The sequence below is a fragment of the Mustela putorius genome, unplaced genomic scaffold (assembly GCF_011764305.1).
Source record: "Mustela putorius furo isolate JIRA1106 unplaced genomic scaffold, ASM1176430v1.1 tig00003909_pilon_pilon_pilon, whole genome shotgun sequence".
NCBI lineage: Eukaryota > Metazoa > Chordata > Mammalia > Carnivora > Mustelidae > Mustela > Mustela putorius.
In genome coordinates this window covers 31,189,259-31,210,960 of record NW_025422057.1, presented here as the reverse complement: position 1 = coordinate 31,210,960, position 21,702 = coordinate 31,189,259, and the positions used below count along the sequence as shown (strand labels likewise).

Genomic DNA, 21,702 nt, shown 5'->3' with positions numbered 1-21,702 from the left:
CAGCAAACTGTAGCCCATTGACTGTTATTTTTATTGTTCGACAGTCAATCTGTATATCCAATAGCAAACAGCCATGTTCGCTGGTTTATGTCCTATCTACTTCCGCTACTGTGCTACAGTGTTAGAGCAGTTGCATCTGGCCCTCAATGCCTCAAATATTTCCTACCTGCCCTTCACAGTAAAAGTCTGCAGGTTCCTGTTTAACTGTGAAATGCTATCAGTAATCACTTCATATGCATACCAGTAATAATGGGTGATTCCTTAGGCCTGGTTCACTTGTTTCAAAAAGGAAAGAAATAAAGCATCCAAGGAAAGTACATTTAACTTTTTATTATTTTAAAAATCCAACTTCAGTTAGATTAACAGTCTAGATTAGAACCTCAAATGTATTTGATACAGTATATACTGGATATCTATTACTAAAAAGCCAGTTAGAATACGATCTACAGAAACCAAAGGTGGGTACAAAATGGAAGTAATCATCAATCAGTAACAGTTTCCTTCCCACTGGTAACAACTGCCCGTGCTCTGTGGAGATTTATAGGTTCAAATATGACACAGACGAAAAGCCCACATGCGACCGCTTTTCTGCGTATACTCTCCTGTCCTTCAAAACGGAATTCTATGTTATTTTTTCCTTGCCTGAAGATCTTACTTTGAACATTTGTTAACTTTCAAATGTCCTAAAATGAGGAACTGGGGTAAACACATAAAATACTGCCTTGTCCGTCAATTACCTGCAAGCCTAGTTCACCCTCACAACAGTTTCTGCTTCCATCTCTTGATACAGTAAAATAAAAACTTAATTTTTCCTTTTGTCTTTGCACAATTCTGCCTATAGCTCTAATAAGAATGTCAACTCAGTTTTCAGAAAAGGTTCCTAAGAGAGAACTAGAATTACTCCTCATATTGAATTTAAACCTTTTAAAATTTCTGCAGCTTTATGTTTTCTGATCTACCCCACCTCTAAATGTAGTCTATTTCTGTAGACACTTCCAAACAATCTTTATAAATTTTCACTGCTCTGATCTCTTTAACATCTTGATTGCGAAAATACAGCTTCATAGCCATCGAATTTTTATGAAGACATAAAACATTAATGAGTACTTGCATTTTCATACGTCACTGCTCCTATTTATTACATGTTCCAATAAATCAATAGACTGAAGCACTACGACATGCTGAAACCTAAACTTAAAACCCAGATGGAACTGCAGTGTATAGATTACAAATAGGCTTTTCTTTCCCAGAATTTATATACAGAAGCCCTTCGGTATGCAGCTTTTCCTGAACAAATTACATTAATACATTTCTTTTCTTTTTTACATTTGTAAAAATTCAAGGAAATTACTCAAAGGAATATTATTTGCAAGACATTTGGCAGAAGGTGGTTTGTAAACATTTAGGAAACACAAGCTTTAACAAACTGAATACAATTTGTGGGTAAATCCTAAATAAACTGGATTTTGGAAAAACTAGAATCTGCAGCAACCACCCTTATAAAGAGATCTGTCCACTGTCAACGAAAAACACCCAACCATACCATTCATTAGGTTCAGATATCAGCACAGTATAATGGATTCTAAGAGGATGGGGCTTGATTCGTGGTCAAACTTAGTACAAATTAGGAGCCCAACATGATATACCAAAGAATGCTTTACCATAGTTCCAGCCATTCCATTTCCACTTTATCCTACCCTTGTACTAGGATAGATGAATAATGATGCCAGTTAGTACTGTAGCTAAATTTTAGTAGAAGCATGCTTACAGATACAAAGAGAAAGTTTATCCTTAGTTTTTGGTAGTGTTCAAAGCATCAGTTGATAAGTTGAGCAAGTAATGTTAACAAATGGATGACAGACACACAGCATTAAGGAGTGGAAGAACCTCACCCTTTAACTAACTTAAGTATTTTATTTTACTACTCTATAACCCAGAGGTAGGGAGCTAAACTGTTTGTGGATTAAGTCTTCTTCAAGACACACACATGGCCAGCCACTCCATGAAGGCATAATCAATATATATTTTCTAAGCACTTTCAAGGCAATTTATATTCACTTTAATGACACAACATATTTGGAAATTAGAAAACTTTTGTTCACTGAGGATTCCAAAGGACTTGAAATAGAACTCAATTTAGTAAAAGGAATTGGTATACCCGAAAGCACCTGAAGCACACGTTTTTTAAAACCCTTACCTTACCTGCAAAATTCATGAGAAACAGATTTCATTTTACTAAGACAAAAGCTTGCTGCCCAACTGATACTCCATTAGATAGACTTTATGTTGTAATTACTTTACATAAGCCACTAAATACTGACATTCAATTTCTTGTAAGATCTTAAAGGCAGGTGAGAAGGAAGAGAAAATGGAAGAGCCACAGACTGCATTTAATACAACATTTTGGCTTGAAGAAGGATTTACCTACAGCTTCTGATCAAACTCCTGTTTGTTCATGTGAGCCATACTTAAGTGGTAAGAAATTAAACTTTTCACTCTTAATAGTCCTTATATACCACATTATATACCACAGAGTCAATTTACAGAAACATATTTTTGTAATGAAAACAGCTTATTTAACTATAAATGGCATGAGTTTCACATTAAAGTTTAAATACAGCGGTTCTGAGTCTTTCTAAAAATACCAATATACAGTATTGTTTTCGGTGGTCATTTGCATAGCAAACTATTAAACTAGAAACTCAATGGTTCTAGGAAAACTTCACATTATGGATAGCTCCAGAAAGACGTATTCAAAACTAAATCACTTCTCTTAGAAAACTGTAACCTTTATTAGCTCATCCAATAGCAAGCTAACCACTTTTACCCCATCCCCACTTGACACAGTCCACCAACCTGAACAGATTTTGTGCCACAATGTAATTCTAAAGGCTTATCATTTACTTTGTGACTCTACTGGATAATCTAGATGTAAGCAAGTCTGGAAATTCTAAGGTGTGGGTCTCCTGTATTAGAAAAGCACAGTTTACAGTATATTTTAAAAATTGCATTCAGTAATATTGCCTTTTGAAAAGATACCTTCAAATTGCAAACACATCTATTTTCACAAAACAATTTGGTCAGGAAAGTTTATTTTAACATTCTAAAGCAGTAATGCTTTAGATGTTACTTAAGTGCCCCAGACAGGATTAACAAAATTAAATGTTTCTAAATTACAAATTTAGCTCCTGTAGGAGACTCAGAAAAGAAACAGAAGAAAACAATCCCCCTCCCAAAGGAAGTATGACACACACATTTTGAAGAAACCCCAATGTTTCATGCAGTGGAGGGCAAGATGTAAAAAGCCACCCAAATTCACACATTTCTACACCAATCATCATCAGAAAAAAGTACTCCGTAGTCAATCTGTACATCCAAATGCATTTGAGAATCTACACCTACGTTACATTATTTAATGTTATATACATTTATTACCCACCCCCTTGTTTTTAATAATTTCTTATGTAAAACCTTCATTCAAACCCAAAAAAGATGTAAGACTAACTTGGGGGAAGGAAAAAGATAATCACTTTAGACATTCAGTTAAAATGTAGTTTATCTAAATCTCAAAATGTTTAATAAAAACAAATATCTTCTCCATTTAACACTTTGCTTTCTAACTGTACAGTAAATTGCATTGTAGAGAGTACACCTCTATCTTCAGACTGTATCTTCTTTGGATAGAATTAAGAATGAACTGAATAGTTTTACGATAAATAAATGGGAAGTTGGTCCAACTAAGATGACAGCAGATATATTACATGCAGGATTTTAATATTTTTTAATTCTCTCTTTTTTTAAAAAAAGGATGCAGTTGGATTGGGGGGGGGAAACAGGTCAAAAGAACCCAGATTCAATATATAAAAATGTCCCACAATAGGTTGACGATGGCAGTAAAAATAAGAGAAAAGAGTAATCTTTCTGGAACATCATTTTTCAATAACGTAGAAACACTAAGTGCCAGGAAGATTCTATTCATGTAATTTTAGCATCCAAGTTTCCCTCTATTTATTTTATTGGAACAAATGCTTTAAATAAACTATTTGTCCTCTTCACTGAAGAGAGCTGGTCTATTTCATCTTTAATAAGCTAGTTTTTGGGAAGATTAGCCATGTACTGTAGTAATGCCTACTGCATAAAATCCAAGCATTTGCTGTGAACAGTTGGAGAAAGCAGTCAGTAAGAACCTAGGATCAATGGAAATAGATGTTACTTTAAGCCATCCACGAAAGAGAGACCCACAGAGTACCCAGTGTGAAAGCCCAAATCTCTTCTTGCGCTTTTTTTTTTTTTGCTGTGCAAGTTCCACCCCATGAAAGAGAAATTGATCCGAAGTTCCAGGTTTTCTTGGGTCTCTAGTCAATTTTCACATTAGTATAGATTTTTCGGACAAAGGCACTTGTTCCCATGTAACCAATTGCTCCTGCAAAGATAAAATAAAATGTTTTGAAACTAATACATATAAGGCAATATCCATCATTTACAAATATTAAATGCTCTCTGCTCTGGAAAGTTACTCTTTTTTCAAGATAACATCTTTTATGTTAGTGTTCACTCTAAACTTACTAAACTGTATCACTTGTTTTGCAATCACCTATTACTGTCACATACCAAGTTAGACCCAATGTGATATTTTTAGAATTAGAACTATACTACATGTATAATAACTATATGAATTAAAATACATCACGTACAAAGCAAGAGTAATTTGATAATGACAAAAAATTTGTTAAATGAAAAAATATGTATTTAAAAAATTTGAGCATAAATTATTCTAGGTCATTTAAGCCATTTTAACATGTTCTCCAAATCATATGATACCTAATGGAAGTAAGATGTGATGGGATTCTCTCAGAAAAGGACTGAGAACCATGGCACAATCGCATTTGAAGCTCTAAAGAGGCATTTTCTGGCAGAATTTTTATCTTTAAATTGTAGAAGCTCTGTAGTTGGTAAAAAGGAAGACATATTTGAGGAAGTGGATGAGAGAGACAGCTCAGTACGTCAGGAGTTGTGAAATGTTTTGAATAATTAGCCTCAAATGAGGCTCAGAACACCAGAAAGCGAGGAATTTGTCTGTTTTGTTAAATGAGGTATTTATTTTCTATACCCTAGAGAGTACTTGGCACACGATAAGGTACTCAGTAAATACTTGCTGAGTGTATTAATGAACTGGATAGCTCTTCACTGCAAATTATACTAAGGAATCCTCAGAACAAGACAGGTAGTCAATCAAGCCAAAGAGAAGATTCTCCATTGGATTTAGAAATTTACTATCCGAGCCTAAAAGTAAATCTTCCATAAGTTAATAATGATACACACAAAACACACACACCCCTAATTAGTCACCTTTTGAACTAACTTCTATTCACCCAACTGGTGTATACAAGGAAAGAAAGAAGTCTACTCTGCCTTTCCTATATATGAACTGTACCTCAAGGTACCAAATAGTTGATGAAAAGAAGTTTATCCTTATAGAAGCACTCCAGAAATATAAAAGGAACGACAGAATTTGAATATTATAACCACCAAAGCATTATTTGAATGAGGCAATAATTAACAATGGCTGCTAACTTCACAGAAAGAATCAGTAACTCCTGATAAATTTATGAGCCCCTATTAAGTACTATTGGACAAGTATTCCTGAGTATGATTAGGCCTATAGCTCTAACTACCCCTTTACAGGAAATATGGGGAGAAACACATGGAGAAACATTAAATGACACCTCAGGAAAATTCAGAGTGTGGGAAACTCTATAAAAGTTAAAACAAACAAACAAAAACTCAAATTTCTTACAGAAATTGTAAGGGAAAAGAGAGGAAACATCAGTAGATTAAGAGTCCTAAGAAACATTTTAACCAGGGGGCTGTGTGGCTCATCTGGTTAAGTGTCCGACTCTTGATCTCAGGATCAAGTCCCATGTTGGGCTCCACAATGGGCATGGAGCCTACTTAAAAAACAAAACAACAACAACAACAAAAAAACAAAAAAAACCCCAACATTTTAACCAAGCAATGCATGGACCTTAATTAGATCCTGATGTAAACAAACTATATTTAAAAAGACATGGAAATTGGGGCGCCTGGGTGGCTCAGTGGGTTAAAGCCGCTGCCTTCGGCTCGGGTCATGATCTCGGGGTCCTGGGATTGAGTCCCGCATCAGGCTCTCTGCTCGGCGGGGAGCCTGCTTCCCTCTCTCTCTCTGCCTGCTTCTCCATCTACTTGTGATTTCTCTCTGTCAAATGAATACATAAAATCTTTAAAAAAAAAAAAAAAGACATGGAAATTGGTGGGGTAAATGTGAATACTAACTGAATATTTGAACATATGAAGGAATTAGATACATGTATATACTGAAATATGATTATTATATATCATTACAAATATTATTATGTAAGTATATAATTATTACATAACTATGTTATAGTTATTATACATGTACACACACATATATATGTACTGAAATATTTACAGTTAAAAAAGACTCGTGATTCATATGAGAATAAAAAGAGGGATGAGATGGGATTATGAATAAGACAAGATTGGCCATGTGTTGATAATTACTGGTATTAGGTGGTACATGAGGACTCAGTATATATACTTACTTTTCATTTTATATATATATCCATATATATAGTTGTCCCTCTTTCTGCATATATTTGAAAATCTCCCATAATTAAATACTAAATGTATTCTTTTTTTTAAAGATTTTATTTATTTATATGACAGAGAGAGAAGAAAGAGAGAGCACAAGCAGGGGAAGCTACAGGCAAAGGCAGAGGGAGAAGTAGGCTCCCTGCTGAGCAAGAGCCTGACTTGGGTCTTGATCCCAGACTCCAGGATCATGAACTGAGCCGAAGGCAGATGCCCAACAGATTGAGTCACCCAGGCGCCCCTCAAAGTATTCTTAAAACCCACCAAGCAACAAAGCAAACCTATTTCTAATTATTTTTGCAATTAATAGATGTTTATTATAATATGAAGTAGTTATATTACAATTACACTTGGAAATTGTGATATCATTCTGAAATAGTTGAAAAGTCCTTATAAAGTAAGGAAAAAGACCATTCAATTTGTAAATAGGAACCTAAATTCTTAGAACATAAGAGAAATCTATAAAATTTTAACAAGAAACAAAAATTTAACTGGGCTAGTATCATACCAATCCAATAACCAAATCTAATATTCCAGACTTAGAAAACATTGTACCCCTCTGAGCAGAGTGATGCTTAAAAGCCAAACAGTATCAACCTAGAGAATCATTTTTCCTGATCATATGAGTTATCTCAAGAATAAGCAGATAAAGATATGACTTTATAAAAGGAAAATACTAAGTACGCTCCCTAGAAATGTAACTGTCTTGAGAATAACAGATACACTTTTAATTTCCTTAAAGCTAAAATAATATGATCAAAATAGGAAAACTGTAACAATCTAATTATTTCCACCTTAACATATTTCTTTTTCCTGCATTAAAAAAACCAATAAATATTTTTCTTTCAATCACTGATTAAAAAAAAAAAAGCATTTTAGCAATATAACCTGAGGAGCATGTACAATTCTGTATTATGATGACATTTTAATCAGTTCATCTGAACTACTTCCTCCCTCCTTACCCCCGCCAAAACAGATTAGCACTGAAGGCACACACACCCATTAAAGAATACATGCTGGGACACTGCCAGGATAGCAAGGAACTGTGAATGTGCCAAGATTTTCAGGCAGCAAGATGAAATTTCAACAGAAAAAGCACTAAAAAAATTAACTAAATTCATTTCATTTTCTTTGTAAATGTCAAGATATTATCTCTCTAGGTCTTCCTAAGATCACATATAGAGTCAAGAAAAAAAATTTAACCCTCTGCATAATCTCATGGTTCTACACATCACTGAATGCTGGCAATAATCAAGAAATATCTCCTACTGGGGCGCCTGGGTGGCTCAGTGGGTTAAGCCTCTGCCTTTGGCTCAGGTCATGGTCTCAGGGTCCTGGGATCGAGCCCCGCATCGGGCTCTCTTCTCAGCGGGGAGCCTGCTTCCCCTGTCTCTCTGCCTACCTCTCTGCCAACTTGTGATCTCTCTCTGTGTGTCAAATAAATAAATATTAAAGAAACAAAGAAAAAAAAAAAAAGTATCTCCCATTAAATAAAGAAGAGTTGGAGAAGCAACATTCTGAAGGAAGGCAGGCTAATAACAATACTAAAGCAAACTTCTGACTGCCTAGAGATACACAAGGATGTTCCCTTGTGATACAAATCTAGTTTTAACCTGCAGATTCTAGCCCTCTTTCCCTCAAAGTTGGTTAACTAATTATCACAGAGTAAGGATGGTTATCACAGCAGCTACAAATAAAATATGTGATCATAATATAGAGAACTGTCTCCGCTTATAGCTTGTGGAATCAGTTTTACTACTTTACAGTCAATATTGTGTGTGTGTGCATGCACATGCACGATCATGCACGGTATATATAAATGGGACAGATTTTAACTGACATAAAACATTTGTTTTAGGTTAAGGTGTACAACATAATAATTTGATATATGTATATATTATAAAATAACCACCACAATAAATTTAATTAACATCCATCACCTCACATAGCACAGAGTTATGATTTTCATCTGAGAACTTTTAATATCTAATCTCTCAGCAACTTTCAAATATACAATATTGTTAACTGTAGTCGCCATACATGCCTAGAACTCACTCATCTTATAACTGGAAGTTTGAACCTTCTAACCACCTTCACCCATTTTTGCCCATACTCCTACGCCCCCTGCCTCTGGTAACCACCTATCTATGGAATGTATTCTTTTGATGGAGGTAAAAAGCAATCTTGTACCCCAAAGGGCCACAAATGCCATACCAGAACCTAGCTTTCAACAAGATTATTCTATTTCCCTTATTCTATTGACCTCCTTAGAGCCAAAGATGGAACTACCAAAAAAAAAAAAAAAGTCAGGGAGCCTGGGTGGCTAAGTGGGTTAAAGCCTCTGCCTTCAGCTAGGTCATGATCCCAGGGTCCTGGGATCAAGCCCCACATCAGAATCTCTGCTTAGTGGGAAGCCTGCTTCCTCCCCCCCTCCCTCTGCCTGCCTCTCTGCCTACTTGTGATCTCTGTCAAATAAATAAATAAAATCTTAAAAAAAAAAAAAAAGTCAATGGCAAATAACAGAGAAAGGAGAAGGGTCTGAATCATGAACTATCTAGAAATGTGTCCACAGTCATTCATTAGTCCTTAAGCCTGGCATTACTCCTATGGGGGAACCAGGGAATTAGCCTCATTCATCAAGCAGAAACCTGAATCAGAAGAAAAGTTAAGTTACTTGTATGCATTTTCCTTAAGGTACCTCTGCTTAAACTCAGTGTCATCAAGTTGTTCTGAGGTGAAAACACATGGTATCGGAATTTAAACAAACTATAGACTCAGAGACACAATCCCAGAAGAGAAGCGCAGGCACTGTTAGCCCTCTTCAGCAGAGGAACCGCGGCAGCCATGGCTCACTGAGCATCCGCCATCTACCTGTTTACCCACATCTAGTCACTGAAGCCTCCATACAACCCTGTGAGGTAGGTGTTACTATGTTTCGCAAATGTGAATGTTGAGGAAGAAAGGTTAAATAATTTGGCTGGAGTAACCTGGTGAGTTGGGTCACCAGGATTCCTACCTAGAACTAACAACCCCAAAAGGCCCCACTCTTCCCACTCCCTGCCGTGTCTCCCATAAAACCTGAGTCTCTCTTAGCACCTGATAACAGACCTGCATTACACTTGTGCTTTACACACGATACTATGACAAATAACTCTTCTGAAAGATATGCCCATTTTACAGATGAGAAAATGAGATTTAGAGAGGTCAGTATGACTTCTCATAGCCACCCACACAAAAAACAGTAGGGGAATTTAATCCAGGTCTCTCAGGCTCTCAGGTCGATGCCCTTTCCCTTGATCAGGTTGCTTCTAAAACTTCTTTTCTAGGTATTTCACACATGCCAGACACTCTATTATATGATGATAAATATTACTTCTTCTACTTAATGGAAGACTGGGACAAACCCCCCAAATTGTGGCATTATCTTATTTTACATAGTTTGAAGAGCTTGGAGAACTGGATCAAGGTGCAGAGCATACACGTGGCACAGCCAGAACTTAAACCCAGTCTACAGATATCCAAGTGTGTACTTATAACCCGAACAATGCCTCTTAGACACGGTTATCTCTGTGAACAGTCTTAGAAACTTCCAAACAAGAATCAAACCTTAACTTGTTCACATTATCTTTTCCAAAAAGACTAAGTTAAAAAACGGCCAAATTTCAACATGAAAAAGAAACTAATTGTGGTATAGAAAACAGTGTAATACAGATTAGGAACAAAACATTAAAAAAGAATCAATGATGAATTTTTGAGGAATAGTCAAAAGGACTGAAATCAGACTCTTGAGATTATTTTGTTGTTTCTGACCAAGCAACGGAATGTAATTTTCAATTACTGTATTTTTCTGATTCTAAAAATCTCGAAGATTTACACATGATATTCCCAAAATTTCAGAACTTACCACACATTATCCCCAAGGCTGTGCTAAATACCGCCATATATCCAAAGTAAAATGATGTTTGAAATAAGCCATACATCCTGAAATAAGACGAAAAAATATATATATATATAGTATATCCATTTTTACTATCAAAGAGGGCCTTAGATTCTACATTTATTTTTAAAAACTGAAGTATAGTTAGTTGACACACGATGTTACATTAGTTGCAGGTGTACACACAGTGACAAGACAGCTCTGACTGGACAAGTCTATACATTATGCTGTGCCCACGCAAGGGGAGCCACCATCTGTCACCGTACAGTGCTTAGGAGGATACCAATGACTACGTCCCCTAGGCTCTACCTTTTATTCTTAAATTCTGGTATTTAAATGACAACAGTTTCCTAAATACAAAATGAGGAAATGTCTCCACTTACTTTGTTTTGAAAAAATAGTAGTAAAAGGAATACATGTAAACATAGATCGCAGTTGATGCAGCAGAGAGAAAACTTGTCCATTGCCTGAAAAAGAGGTAACTCTTTTGAATAAACAGCGCTGAAACAGATTTTAAACCCAAGAATTTTATAAAAACATCCTTGAAAATCCTGTGTATTTAAAAACGAATGCATGTGGGGGTTTGAGTGGCATAGCTGGTTAAGCAGCCAACTCTTGATTTCAGCTCAGGTCATGATCTCGGGTCATGAGATCAAACCCTGTATGGGGCTCTATGCTGGGTGTAGAGCCTGCTTAAGATCTCCCCCCTCCGCACACCCCACCCAAACCCACCACACTCAAGCTTGCTCTCTTTCCCTCTCTGTGAAACAAATAAATCTTTTTAAAAATGCAGGTAGATGGCATTTAAATATATCTACAAGGAGAAAGCCTAAGAACTGGAAGGAGAGATCCTGAATTTTGTCAGATGCCCTATTATAAGTGACCTTAAATAAAACACTTCCTTCTTCAGAACTGCCTTTTGTTCAAAATGTAGCAATGTCCTCATAAAGTTCTTACCACATCAAGCACCTTGTAAAAATATATAACACACTGACCACTATGAGTACAAAATCTTTTTTTGGCTGTTATTACTTTTCCTCCAAAATCTTTAATTTGTAACTAAAAATAATTCCCATCCTAAGGACCAGAATTTCTATACAGATCTTTTACTCTACTTAATACATTTCGAATGGCATCTTACTTGAAAATAGGATCATCCCCTGAGGTTCCTCCCCAATATAAGTACTTACCACCTATAATCCTCTGCATTTAGTAGAAAGTACGTGCACACAATGGTCACACAGACAGTCACGATGCAGAGGATGACCAGCACCAGCATCATGAAGCCATACACATAATATATCTTATATGCCCAGAAAGACGTGAAGATGAAATACCTAAACAAAATGCAATAAACACAGTTTCTAGCCTTTATTCTTGAAGATCACCCGCTTTTGCTATAGCTCACGTCTTAGTTCTCACTTTTGTCATACTCGAATTTCAATTATTATTTTTTCAAGTAACTTCCAACTCTCTTACTCTTTTTTATCTATTAAATCCTCCAAAAATCTCTCAAAAATATTTTCTTGGATAATCTTTCAAGAACAGATTTTTTAGTAGGGCATTCATCTCTAAGCAAACTGAATAAATTAGAGTAAAATGTGGCAAAGAAAAATAGCTAAAAATTCCTATCTTTATAATAAAGGCAATTCCCTCATTCTTTCATTTTTTTTTTGTAGCTGCAACACTACTCAAGCAATGTATTTTATATTTTATAAAACACCCTAGTAAATTTTAAAAAGTAGGCTTGATAGAGTAATAATGTACAAAATTAGGAAAATAAAATTAGAAAAAGAAAGCTTGAAGAAGTTTCTTGCTGTTTCCAGACGACAGTAAGAGATGGCATTAACATTTTATATGAAGAACAAGACCCTCACACTAATTCCATTCCCCAAATCATCAGCAGAAAAGGGTCTTTTCTTTTAGCCTCTTTGCTTTCTCTTGTTCTCTTCTGTTTAGCTCATTCATTTGTCATTTATTCTTTCCACAGATATTTAGAGACCCTACCACATGTCCGAGAAGCAGTGAAAACAGAATCGTGACGATGACAGTCTCTCTTCTACCCTCAAGGACATTACTCTAAGGGGGGATCACCAGTAAGGAGGTAGTCATAATGCTCTGTGACAAGTGCTTTATCAATGCACCTAAGGGGGCATCTTACTGGTTTGTTTAGGTAGGGCTCTGGCGAGAAGGGGTAGCGAGAAGAATCAAATAAGGCATGTGGGAGTAAGGGGAGCCAGAAGAATGCTCCAGGAATAGGAACAGCAAAGGCAAAGCTTACAAATAAGGGAATTCACTGTATTTAGAAAAACTCAAAGTTACTGAATATGGCTAGAACTTCAAGTGAAGGGGTGAGAGCTAAGAGATGTGGATGGAGAAGAGATGTGTTATGAAGGTCCTCACTGGCTATGTCATGGGGTTGGAACCTTACCTCAATGAAAATGAAAAAGTCTTTAGTAAAGAAGGGACGTGATCAGATGAACACCTTAAAAAGATCAGTGTGGCTACCAAGAGGAAAATGGGCTTGACGGTGGTCAAAACAGAAGAGAACTTAAGGATACAGCAGAGAGGCTATCTAATGGAATGGAGTACTTGAGAAAGCAGGAAGAGATGTGATCTTGAAGGTACTGAGAATAGGGGTAAGACAGGAAAATAGAGCTCAAGTCAGGGTGAGGATACAAAGCAGTATATGAGCCTATAAGTACTGAAGAGGTTCCTGAACAGGCTTTATTAAACCACAAGCTAGAGTGACACACACTCCAGTCCCTCTATGGTACTGATTAATACCCACAGCACACTCACAGTTGGCAGGTGACTACCAGGGGTGGTCCAAATCTATGTCAATTGTGCTTGTTAGTATAATTATTTGATGTAATTGAATATGACATACACTGATAAATGTAAAAGCAAAAAGGATGCATGATTCCTACGAACATTATGTTGAATGTTTTGGAGAAATTTAACAAGGTGAGTCACTTAAAAAAAAACAACAACATGAAATTAGGTGTGGGTGAAACAACGATTAAAGTCTGGCAGAGAAATGTATAAATCTAGAAGGATTCTGCACTTAGAATGCTTAAGAAAGGTCTTAATGTTCTTGTTCCACTTTAGAAACACTGGAAACACAGAAGATATGTTATGAATGTCAAAGGGAAAATGATGGAAACATTGACTAGATATAAATCAAAGACTTTGGCTCTACATTTTTAAAAACATGAGTGAAAGATGTACCATTAGCTGTTTTAAGTTAAAATAAAATGTTATGTATGAATCTTTTTTTTTTTTCTTCTGTAATTCCCTTACATGATCCAACTTTCAATTAACCAATTATCAGATCCCATCCTGTCTGTTAAGAAGGTGTCCACTGTACGGGAGACAATCAGCAGTGAGGCATCTGGAAATGTGTAAGGGAGTTCTGAGTAGTCACAATGACTGGCATTTTGTGGTTAAGAACCAGAGGATTATGACGGCAGTTCTTGAGAAAGTCCCATACAAAGGAAGTGTCCTGCCTAAAATGCCAGAGCATTCTCATCAAGGAACACTGGAATACAAGCTGAGAAAAGAAAAGACTTATATTTTGCGGTAGTGCCAGGGATGCAGGTATGATGCACGGTACCTGGGCCCCAGGTGCGTACCTCCCACCCCCAAACACATACACATTCTCCAGCACTCCTGAAGACTTCTATGGAAGGAGACTTGGAATACATGTATCCGAAGATGTCAAGATCTAGAATGACTGGTAGGTAATGGTTTACCTAGTTCCCCAGACCCTCAGAAACACTTTCAAAATATAATAAAACCCAGAAAACCAGGTTTAGTACTCTTTAGCATTCATTTAGCATTCATTCTTTGATTTCTAAGCTCTCCTGTTAGGTAAGAAGGCTCTAGAACATAACATAAAACATAAATTTTACCTGCATATTTGAGACCACAGCAGAAAACTGCTTTTAGGTAGATTATGTTAGATAATTATGTTAGATCCCTTTCCGGGAGCCATGAAATTATCAGACTATTCTCTGTTAGATGCCTTCCCATCTGATGATTCTACACCTACTCCAACTCCTAAATTCTCTTATTACAATTATATCCCTCAAAACATAAATGCATTGCCACAACTTACATTTCAATAAAGATTGAGCCAAAAGGTAAAATTCCTCCCAGGCAAACAATAACTGCAGGCTCCATGAACCTGGAAAATATTAAAATTGGCAATAAACTTCTAGTATGATTTTCACATTACACTATATCAATCCAGGTAACAGAAAGCAGATGCTTGGTACTTAAAAATAACCCAAGGGATAGAAACAAACCAGTAAAAAGAAAAAAAAAAAAATTCAAACAGGTTCTAATGCAGAGGTAGGATTCAAATCAGCCATAGGTTTTAGTCAAAGTTCTTTCTGGCATAAGAGGCCGGGATAAGAATTTGGGGAATAGAAATTCTTTCTACCGACAGAACTCAGGAAAAACTCTAGATATTTGCTCCTGTTCTACATCTCTCAAAAACTTCTAAAGACTTTACAGGCACTTATTTATAGAAAGCCACAGGAAAAGTAAAGTCTTTAGAGCCCTATCTGAAATAATGTTTCCCAAACTGTGGTCATGCTTTCCTTGGTTCAATAATTTCTCTGCCTGTGAATTATACAATTAAGGTGTTAAGAGATCTGGGTTACGCTAGAGCCAGAGTGAATAAAAAATAAAATTCAAACCTCACTCATTCACTCAACAAACAAGGCAATTGGTAATTCTCCACCTGGAATGCCTTTTCTTGTCATACTTCTCCTGCAAGCACTGACTCCAGTGTTCTCCCTGTAAAATCCTTCTTAAGTCCCCCAGAAAGAGGTGGGTCCTTCCCCGATACTTGCCCTGCCTCCTGATCATAACCCTGTGCAGCACTTACCGCACCATGCGGAACTGTGTGATCACACCCATATCACACCTTACTAGTTTAGAAACTCTGGCAGGCAGAAGCTATTCCTCTAGGTATTCCCAGTGCCCAGCACAGTATCAGGCACATAAAAGACACTAAACTACTATCTCTGGGATAAACAAACTAAAAAACCAAGAAGAGGGGAGTGCCTGGGTGGCTCAGTCAGTTAAGAGTCTGCCTCTTGGTTTTGGCTCAGATCAGAACTCAGGGTCATGAGATCGAGGTCCCACATTAGGCCCCTTGCTGGGCCTGCTTAAGATTCTCTCTCTCCCTCTGCTCACCGCCCCGCACATGTGTGCACATGCACACACATACACACATACTCTCTTGCTCTCTTCCTCCCTAAAAAAAAGCAAAACAAAACTGAGAAGAAACTGGGAATATGAATGCTGAAAAAACAAAACTTTAAAAACCATTTAATCCAGTTTTCTTTCCTCCCTTTATAGGAATCCAAGATCCACAGAGGTTAAAAATAATCTGCCCAAGATAACACAATCAATGAAAGCCAGATCTAGTATACAGATTTTGGATCCCATGTAATTATATATGGAAAATAAAGATACACATGAGCTTTCCTCCAACTAACTGTTACCCAGGGTTTCCAAGGTCAGGTGTTGTTCCTTCCTCTCCTTCACCAGCCCTAGTGACCTCGAGTGTAATCTTGATTTGAAAGAGAAAATGGACTTTAAAAAACAAACTACAGAATTTCTCACAATCACCAATCTAAGGAAAAAATGGAACCTGGACAATCCTAAGACTAAAACAGATCACCCTCCTTTAAAAGCGCTGTTTTTATTCAGCCTCCACTCCTATTAATGACCTCCAACTCTACAAAAGACTGTGTATGTAAGTATCTGAATGCAAACTATGTCTATTAATAAGGTAAAATATCTAGGAACAGAGGCTTTTCAATATATATCCCTTATTATGGATATGTAGAGTTTAATGTACAACAATTCTTATGAAAGGGAGAATGTAATAAATGTATATATGGTAAGATTGTTCTACTTTTGTCCACTAGTAAGAATTAGGAAAATGAAGAAAGCAGAATAGCATAAATCAGCTCTAAAACATTTAATTTACTAACTTTAAAAGGCAATATATTTATATGAGTTCACATTTTGTTTAAATTTGAATTACAAAACATAGAAATACATTAATGACATTCCATTTTATGTCTGGAATTTGAAAAAATACAAATTCCCTCAAGTTAAAAACCCATCAAGAATCATACTTTCAAAGTTGATTGGTCAAAGAAATTGTAAACTACGTACATTCTGTTGCAATTAAAGAATGTCTTCAGCCATTTCACAGAAATACTCATCATCTTTTGTCAGGATTAATCTGGAATTCTAGGAGGACCTCAAGAACACATTTTGTGCATACAATGTGACAGAATGTATTTGAGAGATTCTGTACTCTCCCAGAAGTAAAGACAAAGAATATTAAGCCAGGAAATTGTAACTGGTCTTAGTCCTAATTCATCCCTCAACCCGTATGATATATGTAGCTATAAATGTGTGTCAGTTTATTTAGAATAATAAAATATCTGGAAAGGAAAATTAAATTATAAGCCAAGGTTGCCAAACTTTTTCTGTGAGGGTTCAGACAGTAATTATTTCAGGTTGTGACGGCAACACGGTCTCTGTCTGATGCCACAGTGTGAAAGCAGTCACCAATAATATGTGAATGAACAGGCATTGATATGTTCCAACAGAACTTCTTTCAAAAATAGGCAGCAAGGGGGTGCCTGGGTGGCTCGGTGGGTTAAAGCCTCTGCCTTTGGCTCAGGTCATGATCCCAGGGTCCTGGGATTGAGACCCCGCATTGGGCTCTCTGCTCAACAGGGAGCCTGCTTCCTCCCCTCTCTCTACCTGCCTCTCTGCCTACTTGTGATCTCTGTCAAATAAATAAATAAAATCTTAAAAAAAAAAATAGGCAGCAGGTCAATTTTGTCCTATATACAATAATAAAACTGTTGCAGCTTTAGTTCCCACCTACCTAGATGCACTAGTATACTTATCAAAGCATTTAACTTATCTGTAAATCACACCAATGTTCAGAAAGTGAAATAAGGATATAATTGATAACTACTACTAACAATATAGGTCAAAGGAAAAAGTAAAAAGACGAATTCTTAAGTTCAAACTTAAGATAGTCTTTCTTATAAATACATGCCAATTCTACAAGTTACATATACATAATTGCCTTTCTATATTGAATTTCTATATTGTGAGAAACAATGACATAAGATTTATCATTCTCTTTACCATTTTTTCTCCGGTATGGGACGAGGCACAGCATTGACACGACAAGGAAAGTTGGGCTGACCTGACAGATTTCGGCCAAGTATTGTACCAACAAGATTTAGAGGAAGAATAACAAAAAAACAGATGCAACAAACGGCCACCTGTAAATTAAATTAAAATGTGTATGATTACTCAGAATAACATTAATAAAAATAAAGGGGACACTTAAAAATTTAAACACAATTTGACCACAAAAGAAAATGTTTAAGTTCAATATAGGTTAAAATTGTATAAGATATACACTAATGAAAAGAGGCAAAGAATGTGCCTTAAAGTATTAGAATTGAACTAAATACAAGCCAAACTGCTTCTCGCCTGCAACAGCTGCTCCTGTGCCCCGTTCTGCCAGTGCTCTCTGCTGCCGTCCTTTTTAATCTCCTGATGTTACTTTCAGCTGTCGTGCTTCTAACATATCCTTTATCTTTTCTCGTTATAACCAACTTATCTATTTGGCTGCATTTTATTGAGCTCAGGAAGCTTTGCATGTTATTTCCCAACTCTACATATGAAGAAAATGAAGAGAGGCTAAGTAACGTCCCATGCCCACACAGCTAGGAGGCGGCCACACCAAAACCTCAGTTCTGATCTCCCTGTCTCAGAGACCGTGCATGTTTCTATTCCACACTGCCTTATTTCATACAAGCATAGCTCTGTTTATGCACAGGCGGGTCAATATTAAAACGGTAGGAGTATTTTTCTACCCATCAGCAGTTCGAAGTCTAACGTTACAGGGAAAACCACATAGAAATTCTAGAACCAAAGCAGTCAGTTAGGAAAATAATTATTTCTGTGCCTTTTTTCCTTATATAAATCTGGGTACTCAAGGACACACACTCAAGCTCTTCGCCAGCCAGGATATGGTTAAGACCACGTCACTCTGAACTCTTGTAAAATGGGAGGACTGAACTGCCTCTGAGATAACTTTCTATTATACATTTTAGGGTTCTAATAAAAAGTAAAAGTGAGAAAAGTTGAAAGAAAATTGTGAAGAAACTAAGAAAAATGAAGAAGCGTTGGGGTAGAAAATCCAGTTATTATACAAGAGAGTCTATTTTGAAGCAACATGAGTGAAACCACATCTTCATTATATACTTGTGTGTGTGTGTGTGTGCATGTGCTTGTGTGTATTAAACAAGCCAAAGGTCATCATCTTTCTTCCAGATAAAATTTGAATAAATGTATGAGAGTTAAGAGAGTCCTGGAATTCCATTTTAAAGATCAAGTTTAGGAACTCAAATTATTGGTATCTCAGTTTAGGCCTATTAATAATATGAATTTATACTCCTATAATAAGAATGTGAAACATGGAAAATAAGCTGCTTTGAGATATATTAATCGTTCAAAATACTGCAAATTTTACATTGTCTCATGTATATCTGGTGGATGAATTCTGTCTCAATTCTTGCTGTTGACTGCTTTCTTATTGAGATTTGCTATATCATTAAGTATACAAGACCCGTATGTGTTAACACATCGTAACAGAGTTCTATATATTTCCCTCTGAATTTACCAGAACTCTAATTTCAAACAAGAAACGAAGAGAAGCTGAAGAAAATATTCCTATGAGGAATGACATGGTCTAGGAAATGGTTTTCAAATTGTTCTACAAACCCCTCAGGTCCTGCTGAAGAGCTTTAGAAATTCCACAAGAAATTAATTTGAATATTCTTTTGAAAACAGTGTTTTTAAAAAATTAAGTGTGGTTAAAAAAAAATATAGATCCAAATGATTTCTGTACCAAGTATTAACACACTGAAGCTATCATAACCAGGCTAGCTCATTTTCATACAAATCTGAGAATAGTTTCTCCTGCCAACAACTCTGAGTACAGATTTGGACTTCTTATAAATGAGTCATTGATTAGGAAGGTTCGTGATGCTACACTGGTCTTTTTTTCTCCCCACCCCCAATCCATTTCAGGTCTGCACTCATTTGTTCACCCAAAGTTGTACAAGCAAATGCACTACAGCACATGTGTGTGACAGGCAAGTAAGTGGCAAATGATGTGAGAGCATATATTGCCTGTGTGCTCATTCAAAGCATAATAATAATCAATAAAAAGTCTCATAAAGACATTATCAACTGTTTGGTATTCGTCCAATTTCCCCCCTTTTCTTGTCTGTTTTCTTATACATGATAAAAAGAATGTGAGCAGTTTGTTAGAAACTGTTAGAGACTGAACTGTGGAACCAATTTCCTCTTCCTTTATGTTCAAGTTCTGGATGAGTTTACTTGAAGTACTCTGAGATTTTAAGGCAAGCTATTAAAAAAAAAAAAAGTCGTATGAATTAAATCATCCATGATGTCAGAATTCTTCTCAAGACTGACATTCAACCAAATAAATTGGTTACTGAAGAAGACATGACTGAACTCTTATTCATACCCCTTTATATCAGATCTGTATTCATCACAACTTTATTGCTCCTCATTAAGTTGAGAATGTTAAAATACTGAATTTGCAAAATTTATTAATACTAAAAGATTCATGCTTATATCTGTTTTCTATATTTGGCTTCCACAAAGTTTCATTTTAAAATGAAATTTAGTAGGGGCGCCTGGGTGACTCAATTGGTTAAGCATCTGCCTTCAGCTCAGATCATGATCCCAGGGTCCTGGGTTTAAGCCTCACATCAGGCTCTCTGCTCAATGGAAAGCCTGCTTCTCCCTCTCCAGGTCACCCTGCTTGTGCCTTCTCTCTCTCTCTCTGCCAAATAAATAAATAAGAATCCTTTAAAAAAATAAATAAGTAAAATGAAATTTAGTGGCTAAAAGTTAAAAAAAACATTAGTCTAATACACTGTGAAAATTCCGGAACTCAAACCAATATAGGTCTCTCCCCTAGCCTCCTTTCCTAGACCAACAGTAAAAGCAGGAAATGGAGGGAGGAAAGACTTACTCCAGGTTGAGCACCTCCACCATCTACAATAAAAGCAAGTTAGAAACAAGTACTGCCTATCAGTAGTTAATACCCCAAAGATGAACCAACTTGTCAGCTCTTCCCAATCTCAGTCACAAACAAAGAATTTGGCTAGTTCTTATTCTAGCTCTGCTTCTAGACCAGCCTTTTACGAAATCCATGGTGTGAATGGAATGGAAAGGGAAAATGCATTCGGAGATGGGCTATTTTGGAATGTTAAAAATATGCACTTTATTTATTGTGACAGACAGTAATTGCTTTCAGGTAAGTTGATTCTCAGGAAATATACTGTCTTATCGGTCATTATGTGTTTCTTCAACATCTGCTCAGACTGGACAATTTTTATCACTCTTTTTCTACCTCATACATTTTATGCCTTTAAATCTATATAAAAATTACTGAGCTTCAGTTTAAGCATTTCAACAATAAGATCTACTAATCCGGGCAAATGATCTATAAATCAAACACAAATGCCCGTAAGAAGTCTATTTTATGAGATTATTTTCAATATGCTAGTAAGTAACTTCTCACTCCACTTTTTGGACCTTAGTACTCTAACAGAGAAACACTGGATTTGAGGTTAAAAATGTATCTGATGGGGGCACCTGGGTGGCTCAGTAGGTTAAAGCCTCTGCCTTCGGCTCAGGGCATGATCTCAGGGTCCTGGGATCGAGCCCCGCATCGGGCTCTCTGCTCAAGTGGTGAGCCTGCTTCCTCCTCTTTCTCTCTGCCTGGCTCTCTGCCTGCTTGTGATCTCTGTCTATCAAATAAATAAATAAATAAATCTTAAAAAAAAAAAATGTATCTGATGAACCCAACATCATCCTGATACCAAAACCAGGAAAAAAGAAAACTACAGACCAGTAGCTTTCATAAATATAGACACAATACCCAACAAATTTTAGCAAATTGAATCCAGCGACATACAAAATAGGTAAGTACATCATAACAAATTGAG

At 36.4% G+C, this 21,702-nt stretch overlaps 1 protein-coding gene across 1 annotated transcript in view; it reads right to left on the bottom strand.

Moving 5' to 3' along the window:
- Positions 1-315: 315 nt before the first annotated feature.
- TM9SF3 (transmembrane 9 superfamily member 3) overlaps positions 316-21,702 on the bottom strand; it is a 70,867-nt gene continuing 49,480 nt past the window's right edge. Inside the window, exons 10-15 of the mRNA XM_045068960.1 lie at positions 17,789-17,928; positions 14,712-14,780; positions 11,782-11,928; positions 10,975-11,058; positions 10,559-10,635; positions 316-4,423 (exon numbers count right to left, since the gene is read on the bottom strand). Of these exons, the coding sequence (XP_044924895.1) occupies positions 4,356-4,423; positions 10,559-10,635; positions 10,975-11,058; positions 11,782-11,928; positions 14,712-14,780; positions 17,789-17,928 (585 nt within the window). The 3' untranslated portion in view covers positions 316-4,355. The remainder of the gene's footprint in view (positions 4,424-10,558; positions 10,636-10,974; positions 11,059-11,781; positions 11,929-14,711; positions 14,781-17,788; positions 17,929-21,702) is intronic.